We start from the raw sequence: 11850 nt of genomic DNA on the forward strand, positions 1-11850 counted from the left end.
TGTTGGAAACATCTGCACACTTCAGCCTTAGAGATAACCGAGGTGCAGGTTGCTTTGGCGGCTCTCCTCGGGAGCTCAGTGTTGGCAATATTGAACCGTGTAAGAAAGGTTTGGCTCATCTGGGGGAGGCAACGATGTTGGCAGCAACATACACTTTGCTTTGAAGTTGGTGATGGTGTGCAGACCTTGCCATAAGCTGCGTGTGTTGCTGGTGGAGAATTGTGTCTGGATCTTGTCCCTGCATTGTCGTTTCGCTGCCTTGATGACTTGCACAGATCATAGCTGCATTTCTTGAGCTCCTGCTGATTACCAGCAATGTAAGAGTGCTGCTCACACGGAACAGTTGATCCAGGGTTTCTGGTTTGGGTAGACCCTACCGATTTCAGGGGGACAACATCCTCGATGCATTTCCTGATAAAGCTCGTAACCCCATCTGTGAACTCGGAGACATCCTCGTTACAAAAGATATTCCAGTTGATGTCATCAAAGCAGTCCTGTAGCATGTAGACTGATTGGTCGGACCAACAGTGGCCGCCTCTTGTTTCAGCTTCTGCAGAAGCAAGATGGAGGAGTGATGGCAGGCGGAAGAGTACTTTGTGCAAGGGAGTGTAGCAGTGGTTGAGTTTGCTATCTCCCCATCTGCTCACTTAGATGCATTGACAAAACTTCAGAGAGACTTTAGACAGCGACATCATCAGTCATCAGCAACGATGAAAGCAGCCTCTGGCTGTGCAGAGTTGAGATATTTGATTTAATTCAGTAGATCTTTCACTGTGTTTTACATTTGCCACTATTACAGGAATTAAACTTGTCTCAAATATTGAGAAGGTGGATAGTGTGAAATACAGCGGTTCAAAGTCAGAGGGTATCTCTTTGGAATTTTAAGAATACTAATGTTTTTTTGCCAGCAAACATATACAGACTGTTATTAAATTGAATCTAAAATGGAATGGTTCTACCTTGAATATTTAATTTTGTTTCTTTGTACAGCCGCAGCCACAGTTTAATGGAAGATGATGCAGAACCAATTTTTGAGGATGTAATGATGTCATCGAGGGGTCAGTTGGAGGATATGAATGAAGAATTTGAAGACACTATGGTTATTGACTTGGTCAGTGGTCATTTGTTTATCTAAAAGTGATTTCTATTTAATAATAATACATTGATAAAAGTTCTTTCAATGATTTAGTTGTGTGTAAACTAGATTTTAATGTACAATGAGATGTTTATAATTTGCTTTTGACATGAGAAGTTTTAAGACAGTGATGGTTGATTAATTTCCAGCTTATGATAAATATATATTATGATAAGTATAGATTATTTGTTTTGCAAGATAACTGATTCATTACCTAATGGGAATTCTACTTGTTATATTAAGTATAAACATCGAATAATGAATATACTTACCAGGTCTGGCAACATCAATGGGGAGCATGACAATTAACATATCTTGTCCATGACTGAAGGAATAACTTTATTTGTCTCACTGCATACGCTGCCTGAGCTCCACAATAATTTATTTTTATTGCATGCTTCCCCCCATCTGTTAGTTATCTTTTGCCTTTTGACCACCTGGTCAAGTTTAGCTTCTAAATTTATTAGAATTAGACAATTTGAGAGGTCTGCAGTTTCAACTTTACTCACCTACACTGTCACACATTAGGAACAAAGGAAACATTTGAAACTGAATGGATGGTGAGATAGATTTCAAGACATTCTCATTGCTATGATGTTAGGATTATTACACTAATATGTTCAGTGTTCTGGAAAAAGGAATTATATTTTTAGCTGTAGTAAAAGCTATTTTTTCCTAGTTTCACAATTCCATCTGGTTCTTAGCCAGTGTTGGCTGTAAAGCATTGGGATTACACAAATGTTACTTTAAATTAATTAAGTAATAGCATCACTTGACTAAACTGATAAATAGAATCATTGGAACAGCTATAATGCCAGAATAAGTTAAGTTTTTTTTCTGCTAATGAACATTGATGACATCAGGCATACTAATCCATTGCTTGTGATAATGACAGAACAAACACGGCATACATGTTTAATTTTGTACTGTAATTACTGGATCTTGAAAATCAAATGTTAATGGAAATTGATCTTTAGTATTTAAGGGCCTGTAACATGGAGCAATGACATGCAATTAGTTTTCCAAATGAGCTCAATATATATAACTTATTACAGCTCACCAGCTAATACATTTTTGATCTCAGGTCCTCAACTATAGTTGGACTTGGATATCAAAGTTATTCAGTAGTAATAGCAATAACTGAACTGTTCACAGCCCCCGTCACGGAACAGACGTGAACGAGCTGAACTCAGACCGGATTTCTTCGACTCCACTGCCATGATGGAAGATGATTCGGTACGTATCAAAGAAAAGTTCAATCTATGATACCTGCTAAAGCTCATGATGAATTGTTTTAAGTAATTATGCCAGAATTCTATCTAACAGCTGCATTATAACATGATTGTGAATCAGGAAGAAATTGGAAATAATTTGTGATTCAAACCTCTACTCAAATTTCTAATTTGCTGGTAAAATGCAGTTGCAGTCTTCAAAGAATAATAGTTATCTTGACAAAGAGTTGTTTTATTTTCTTGTCACATTTATTTTAACACATTGTATCACTGTACCCAATGAGCTGTTTCATTGATACCAAATTTCATTGAAGTTTATTGTGATGATCTGAAGAGGCAGATCCAAAAGAGTTTTGATTTGTGGTTCTTCCCTGGGTAAATGGCAAAAACTATTTTACTGCTATACTGCAGATAGTTTTTTTAACGCTTTATATTTAAATACGGCTTAAATCAGAATTATTTTCATCACTATCTATTCAAATTTGAATTAAGTAATTTATGATTTAAATGGACCTAAATGGATAGTAAGTAAGATTCATAACTTGTAGTGACTTTTAAAGTAGGAATTATAAATGTTACTTTCTTTTGCTCTTTTTATTTGGTTTCAGAAATGCATTTAAGTAAGTAATTTTGTAAGTTTTAACATCTTTCCGATGTACTGTCACACACCTGTTGAACATGGGACTACTAGGGTACATAGCCTGCCAACTTTATCTGCTCAGTTCGCTATGCACCAGCAAAGAACTGTTACTGGTTCTTTATTACAGTGTCTATAAAAAGTATTCACCACCCTAAAAAGTTTTCATGTTTTATTGTTTTACAACACTGAAACACAGTGGATTTAATTTGGCTTTTTTTGACATCAACATGAAAAGACTCTTTTGTGTCGAAGTGAAAACAGATCTCCACAAGTGATCACAGATCTCCACAAGTGATCTAAATTAGTAAAAAATATAAAACATAAAATAATTGTTCACTCCCTTCAATATGACACACCAAATCATCACATTAAGTAGTTAAGGCGTCCTACATATATATAAACCTATGTGCAGTAAAGGTGTTTCAATTAGTTGTAGTAAAAATACACCTGTATCTGGAAGGTTAATTGATGGTGAGTCAGTATCCTGGGAAAAACTACACCATGAAAATAACACTCCAAGCAACTCTGCAAAAGTTTAGTGCACAAGTCAGGTGATGGATACGAGAAAGTTTCCAAGTCACTGAATATCTCTTAGAGCACAGTTAAGTCAATCATCAAGAAATGGAAAAAATATGGCACAGTTGTAAATCTGCCTAGAACAGGCCATCCTCAAAAACTGATTGACTGATTGACTAGTGAGAGAGACAAAGGAGACCTACAACAACTCTGGAGGAGTTACAAGCTTCAGTGGCTGAGATGGGGGAGACTGCACATACAACTGTTGCCTGGTGTTTCACCAGTCGCAGCTTTATGGGAGAGTGGCAAAAAGAAAGCCACTGTTGAAAAAAACTCACTTGAAATCTCAGCTAGAGTTTGCTGGAAGGTGTGTGGGAGACTCTGAAGTCAGCTGGAAGAAGATTCTATGGTCTGATGAAACTAAGAGAGCTTTCTGGCGTAAGCCAAACACCGTACATCATCAAAAGCAAACCATCCCATGGTGGTGGCTGCATCATGCTGTGGGGATACTTCACTGCAGCAGGCTCTGGAAGGCTTGTGAATGCAGAGGATAAGTTGAATGCAACAAAATATAGGGAAATCCTGGAGGAAAACCTGATGTAGTCTCCAAGAGAACTGCGACTTGGCAGAAGATTTGTTTTCCATCAAGACAATGACCCCAAACCTAAAGCCAAAGCTACACAGAAGTGGGTTAAAAACCACAAAGTTATTGTCCTGGAGTGACCAAGACAGAGTCCAGACCTCAATCCAATTGAGAATTTGTGACTGGACTTGAAAAAGGCTGTTCATTGATGATCCCCATGTAATCTAACAGAACTTGAGCAGGTTTGTAAAGAAGAATGGGGAAAAATTGCAGTGTCCAGATGTGCAAAGCTGTTAGAGACATGAGCACACAGGCTCAAGACTGTAATTGGTGTCAAAGGTGCTAAATACTGACTTGATGGGGTGAGTAATTGTGTAATCAATTATTTTGTGTTTAATAATGTAATAAATTTAGACCAATTTGTATAAATTTGTTTTCATTTTGACATGAAAGTGTCTGTTCTGTTGATTAATGTCAAAAAAGTTAAATTAAATCCACTGTGATTCAATGTTATGAAACAATAAAATATGACAACTTCTAAGGGGGGAGTTAATACTTCTTATGTTGTAAATTGTATTTGCAAATTTAGTTTTTGCACAGGCCACATATTTCATTGTTGTATATACATATGTTTGGAATTTGAATATTTAAGGAATATTCTTTACTGTTATGATTAATCTCCATCCTTGAGCCTAAAGTTTGCTTTTTGTTTTCTCTTAGGGCTTTGGAATGCCTATGTTCTGAGAGACTGCTGGAAGTTTTATATTTTTAAGAACTCCATCGTCTAAAGAGAATCCAAGATCTAAATACTGTGACAGCAACTTTTAAACTAAATTTTACATATTCAAGAACTGATTTATTTTTTATCAAAGGATAAACTTGATGAAGATTTGATTATGATAAATGGGGAAGCATGAAGAAGGAAGCACTAATTGCCTATTTCTGAGACAGATTATTCTTTTGGATCGAAAAATGAGGCATCTTCTTCGCAGAAACACCCTTCCCTCCCCCCACAAAAAATTGATCTGACTCACAGACTACCACTGCTGAGGAGTGCTTACAGTAGGATTTAAAAGAAATTATTATATATATCAACCAGGAATAAATTGTATTAAAATCATGAAGGCATATTTAAAAGGGTGGAACATACAGCAGATGACACCAAAAGTACAGAGATCCCTATGAGTTTTTGTAATTTTTTTCTGCTGTACAGTTTAATATAAAGAACTTTTGAGATCAGCAGTTTATGTTATGTTTTTTAATTCAACCTTATAAATTTTTCAGAGGGCAGCAATGTTGGAAAACTAGGTTAGGAGCAAGGCAATATTCTCACACTGGAGTTTGGTTTCTTTGTGGTACGCATTTATTTTATAGAGGGGGTGGGATGGGTAACTGGAAATCAATTGCAAAAACTATATACAGTAAATGTATAAATGGGTAGCAGGTTCTGTGGGGGCTTTTTAGATATGTGAAGTATTGCTGCCGCAAAACACGGATAACAGAATAATCCAGAGATTTCCTTACTTTTTATTACCAATGTCTTATGTGTATGTCTACAGCAAGCTACTTCTTTTCATAATAAAAAGCTGCCTTATTTACTGTGAAAACTACTCATTAGCTGCTTTAATTTTGACTTCAGAAAGTTGAGATGTGCATTCTTATCATAGTCCTGTGCATTTTGCTTTTGGTTTTAATGTTCAGATCATAACAGGTGAAGTTTAGAGGCTTTGGACAGCTTCTTAAAATTCTGTTGATTGTGAAATGTTCATTATTAGACAACAGTTAAGTTTTTCTTTTATTTACAGAGAGGTTGTATAAATCGATGCTGTGCACTCCCAGAAGTGTAAAAATTAGGTTAAGAGCACATTTCATAGTTAAATTTTGATGACGTTTTCCTCTTGATTCCAGATTTACTATATTCAGTAGTAAGGAAAACCCACTTTTTGACTTTCACAATTGTGTAAATGTACTTTTACAGATAATGTTAATTTTATACAGAAAAATTCAGTAATTGACTTTATGGAGGATTAACCCAGTATGCTAGAATACGTTCCATCTGTCTTGGTTCTGATTACTTACCTGCAGAATTGAAATGTTATTTTAATGCTATTTTTTTTTAACTGTCTGATCATAATATTTAAGATAATGTCAAAAACAAATTAATTTCATCAATTACAATTTTAACATTTTTGTCATAATTTAGGTGAATTGGCATTTCCAATTAAGAAATCGACACTTTTGCAATTGAAGTTTCACAAAACAAAACTTAATCAAAAATCTTGTATGAAATGGTGGCAAAAATTATTTGAAAGCTATTGTAGTAAATGAGCAGAATATTTCATTACAGATTTTAACTTTTACTCACATTTTAAATGTAGATAAAACTTTAGATTTTAAATTCAATAATCACACAAGTCATTTACTAATCTACCAACAAGTTACATAGATGAACAGATTTTAAAGATCTTGACTTTTTGGTAGTACTGGTAAGAAGTTATGAAATATGCAATTTTGGCTAATTTTGTACAGTTTTCAGACTAAATTGGCAATGATCTTGAAATAGTTCTGTGGACTGAGATGTGATAATAGGTACTGCATGGTTATAACCATCTCTGCATCATCTTAGGCTGTGCAGCCAACTATTTAAATCTGAATTCTTCAGCAGTATTGTAGCAGAATTTGATACGATGGTTTCATGTCTGGGTACCTCCTTGCTGGGCTTGAAATTGAGTTTAAAATTAATAAGTTTTATATTTTGAGTGTTGCCTTGATTGGTTTTATTAGTAATACTGTAAATTGTACATTTTCAGTATAAAATTTCTTTTTGTACATTTTAAAGCTGATGCTTCACCTTTCCTTTAATAAACTGTTTGAAAGAATTGGTTTGAGACTTTCAGTTCTTTAAAACGTTCATTCTTGTTCATTGGTTTTGATTTCTTCAATTTTTCAGTCTTGATATATCATTTTAAACACAGTTTTCATGCAGTTAATGAAAGCCCTAGCTACTGCGTCTCCTAATAATGAACAAAGATTATCCAAGAAAATCAACTTATTCTATTTTTAAATGTCTGAATATACATTATGGGTGAAAGAATATTGGTAATACAGGTTTAAAATAGTTCTCATTACAAGGATATGAAGAATGCTGACTATATAATTATAGGTGGTTCCTCCTCCCACTCATGCACCATTAATCTCAAGCCTCTTCCAAATTTTCACATATGCTTTACCCCCTCACGGACATCATCCCATAAACAGATTAAGTTCCACAAGTATACAGACAACCACACAGTTCTATCTCACTACCATTTCTCCGTGGTTTCCCTCACCTTCTTAATAAACTCTGTTCCTTATTCATCACTACCATTCTTCTCCCTGACAATCATTTAAGGATGAACCAGACAATTCATCAGCTTATTGATCTTTCAACATAATGCCTGTCTTTGTCATCAAGAATACTTACCTACCTTAACTTACATGAAGCCATCTGATTGTACCTGCATTACATAGGCTGTTGAAATGCTTATTGTAGTTTAACTATTTTATTGATCTCCTGTTCACTTTTTCTGCTTCTTTTCTGCATGAGCCCAAGATGATCCAAAACTTATCCTGATTTTCTAAGTTCATGTCCTGTTCACATATTTTTCCTATATTTATCTATACACTTTGGTTTCAAGTACATCAAGACACAATTTTAAAATGTTTGTCCTTGTTTTGCAATCCTTCTCATTCTCTCTCTCTAGTTTTACTAGATGTAGTTTTTCTTGACCCAGTTTCTCTAAATCCATCACGAGCAGTTTTGTCCCAAAGCTCTTAAATTCTGTCAGGAGATGTTCCTACAACTTCTTTTAATACTCCTTTCAAAACTGCTTCAGTCAAGCATTTGGTCCTCACATGACCTGTACTCAAAAATACTGTAATCAAATAATTAGTGCAGCAAAACAATTTGTGACATCGTTCTATGTAAATGCCACACGTGCTAAGTATTAATTACTTTAAACTTGGAAAATTCTTACTTTGGAAAACTATGAAAGTAAAAACTGATACTCAAATAAGTTAATGTGAAATTAGTCACAAAATAGCTCTCTGCTAAATTAGAATACAAGTTTATTGTTAAATTGTCTCAGACCATAGCTTTATCAGTTTTTTGAATAAAACTAATTGTGCTATTTATTGCATAGAAATGTAAAAAGATCAGTAAAAACCAACATCCTCTTTCATGTCTTAAAGGAAGAAAACGTAACATATAGTCACCTCTGCTCACATCCTCAAATGGATTTGTGGCTAGATTTGCTGATGATACAAAGATAGGTGGAGGAGCTGGTGGTGTTGAGGAAACAGAGAGCCTACAGAGAGACTTAGACAGTTTAAGGGAATGGGCAAAGAAGTGGTGAATGAAATACAATGCTGTATGGTCATGCACTTAGGTGGAAGAAATAAATGGGCAGACTATTATTTAGATGGGGAGAGAATTCAAAATGCAGAGATACAAAGAGACTTGGGAGTCCTTCTGCAGGATACCCTAGCGGTTAGCTTCCAAGTTGATTTGGTGGTGAGGAAAGCAAATGCAATGTTTGCATTCATTTCTACAGGTATAGAATATAACAGCAGGGATGTGATGTTCAGGCTCTATAAGGCGCTCGTGAGACCACACTTGGAGTACTGTGTGCAGTTTTGGGCTTCTTATTTTAGAAAGGATATACTGACATTTCAGAGAAAATTCATGAGAATGATTCCAGGAATGAGAGGGTTACCGTATGAAAAATGTCTATCAGCTCCTGGGCTGTATTCCCCGGAGTTCAGGAGAATGGGGGGGGGGGGGGGATCTCATAGAAACATTCTGAATGTTAAAAGGCCTGAATAGATTAGATTTGACAAAGTTGTTTCCCATGGTAAAGGATTCTAGGACAAGAGGGTACGACTTCAGGATTGTGCAAACAGGTTTATATACAGCTAGGACACCTTAACTAATTATGTGACTTCTAAAACTAATTGGCTGCACCAGTGATGATTTGGTGTGTCATATTAATGGGGGTGAATACTTATGCAATCAATATTTTGTGTTTTATATTTGTAATTAATTTAGATCACTTTGTAGAGGTCTGTTTTCACTTTGACATGAAAGTGTCAAAAAAAGTTAAATCCACTGTGATTCCATGTTGTAAGACAATAAAACATGAGAACTTTTTAGGGTGGTGAATAGATTTTGTAGGCACTGTAAGCCCAAGAAGAGCAGGGTGAAATGCTATAACAACCATCATCCAGTAGCACTTGGCATCTACAGTGATGAAGTGCTTTGAAAGGTTGATTATGGCTAGGATTAACTCCTGTCTGAGCAAGGACCTAGATCCACTGCAATTTGCCTATTGCCACAAAAGATCTATGGAGGATGTAATCTCGTTGGATCATCTGTACAATAATACTTACATCAGGCTGCTGGTTAGAGATCACAGCTCAGCATTTATCACAATCATTCTTACAGTTCTGTTCAAAAAGCTCCAAACTTGGCCTCTGTACCTCTCTGCAACTGGATCCTCAATTTCCTCAGCAGAACACCACAGTTTGTGCAGATCGGAAATAGCAACTCCGCCTTGCTGATAATCTAAACCTCAAGGATGTGCGCTTAGCCCACTGCTCTACTCTCTCTGCACCTGTGACTGTGTGCCTATCTGTAAATTTGCTGACAGCACAATTGGCAGAGTTTCAGATGGTGACAAGAAGGTGTACAGAAGAGAGGGAGATCAGCTGGTTGAATGGTGTTGCAGCAACTCAGTGTCAGTAAAAACAAAAAAATCATTGTGGACTTCAGGAAGCCTAAAATAAGGGAACACACACCAGTCCTCATTGAGGGATCAGAAGTGGAAAGGCTGAGCAATTTCAAGTTTTTGGTTGTCACATCTCTGAAGATCAAGCCTGGGTTGAACATATTGATGCAATTACAAAGAAGGCACAGCAGTGGCTATATTTCATTAGGAGTTTGAGAAGCTTGGTATTTCACCAAAAACACTCAAAAATACCTACAGATGTTCTGTGGAGAGTATTCCAACTAGCTGCATCGCCGTTTTGGTATTGGGGGGGGGGGGGTGGGGCTACTGCAAAGGATCGAAATAAGCTACAGGAAATTGTAAACTCAGTTCCATCGTGGGCTCCAGCCTCCCCAGCATCCAGGACATCTTCAAAGACAGAAAGGCAGCATCTATAATCAAGGAACCCCATCACCCCAGGACATCCCTCTTCTCATTGCTACCATCAGGGAGGAGATACAGGAGCCTTGAAGTCTGAAATAGCATCTTCCCCCCCCCCAGTATTAGATTTCCGAATGGACGTTGAACCCATGAACACTACTTACTACTTTTTTTCTCTTTTTGCACTACTTATTTAATGTTTCAAAATATATACTTACTGTAATTTACAATTTTTGCTATGTATTATAATAAGCTGCTGCCGCACAATAACACATTTCACAACATATGCTGGTGATATTAAATCTGATTCTGATTCTAATTCACATTCTTTGAGATGAGAGAAAATTTATTGCAGCAATGTCAAGGATATCAATGTGTCTGCCTTGGGTGTTGTTGGACCTTACCCAGATGTACTATTTGTACATCTCCATTCATCTCAACTGCTTCAGTAAAAGGAACGTTGATGTACAATTTCAGATTGAATCCAATGTTACATTAGATTTGAGGGATCCTTCTTGGGTTCAGATCTCAAATTAAGATGAGCTGTTAAAATTTGATACGCTTTCTATTTTGGTAAACTAATTGTTGGTAGAATGAAGTGATTAGGTATTGAAGCTGGTTATTTGGAAAACCATTTGAAAATTGTAGCACAGGAGTTTATTGCCTAGAAATAAAGGTAAGTCTGAAATACAATTGTTGACCTAAAACTTTCTTCATAGATGATTGTAATAAATGTATCCCAGAATCTACCCAATTCTCAACTAGTATATTAAAGTTAGAGTGGCCAACACTTATACAATATTGTAGAATAATATTTGTTTTCACTTCCTTATCTGTGTGTGATAGTTGAATAGATTTACATCACCTATGATTTGGTCGGCAGCGATTAATTGTACATGTGGCCAAGTTGAAATCTGTTCTATTTAGTTATAAATAATTGTTCAAATAATTTTTAAAAGGGTTAAATAATTTATTTCATGTGAATAGCATTTCATGTTGAGAAAAGGGATACTACTTGAACATGGAAATGTGTTGAAAATTCTGAGAATCTGGATGTAAGGTATTCTTTTGCAGTATTGAGCACTGAATCTGCCATTGATTTGTAAGGGCTCGCATTCAATCTTCAGTACACGATTGATTGCTCAGGCTTGTGAGAATGCCGAGGAGGGGTAGTACATGCCATACTCATTCTATAAAGTGACCAATGCATGAATATAACATACCTATGTTTCGTTTGCCATATCCCTTTTTCAGGTGTACAAAATTTTGGAGGCCCTTCTGAGATTGGGTGTGCAGATGGACCATCTCCTTGCCAGATTGAGCTCATCCATACCGCACCCAGTCTTTCCTTAATTGCCTCAAGCAGCAGCAGAGGGAGGCAGTAGACTGAGGTAGGTGAGGCTGAGAGTCGATGGAGCAGTGAGACACTGTGAGTGCTTGAGGCACTCAGCAGCAGGTGATCTTACAGTCATCACAATAACTCGCACCACTGCCGAGAGGAAAAGAAAATAAATATACTCCAAGAAGAAATTGGTTAGAAAGTGTGTGCATTACCTAAA

At 36.3% G+C, this 11850-nt stretch overlaps 1 protein-coding gene across 3 annotated transcripts in view; it reads left to right on the plus strand.

Moving 5' to 3' along the window:
• LOC132380176 (cohesin subunit SA-1) overlaps positions 1–6996 on the plus strand; it is a 274712-nt gene extending 267716 nt beyond the window's left edge. For all 3 annotated transcript variants that reach the window (XM_059948844.1, XM_059948854.1, XM_059948864.1), the window contains 3 exons: positions 991–1111; positions 2291–2371; positions 4827–6996. In XM_059948844.1, coding sequence (XP_059804827.1) covers positions 991–1111; positions 2291–2371; positions 4827–4850 — 226 coding nt within the window. In that variant the 3' untranslated portion in view covers positions 4851–6996. The remainder of the gene's footprint in view (positions 1–990; positions 1112–2290; positions 2372–4826) is intronic.
• The last annotated feature ends 4854 nt before the right edge of the window (positions 6997–11850 follow it).

The sequence above is a fragment of the Hypanus sabinus genome, chromosome 2 (assembly GCF_030144855.1).
Source record: "Hypanus sabinus isolate sHypSab1 chromosome 2, sHypSab1.hap1, whole genome shotgun sequence".
Classification (NCBI taxonomy): domain Eukaryota; kingdom Metazoa; phylum Chordata; class Chondrichthyes; order Myliobatiformes; family Dasyatidae; genus Hypanus; species Hypanus sabinus.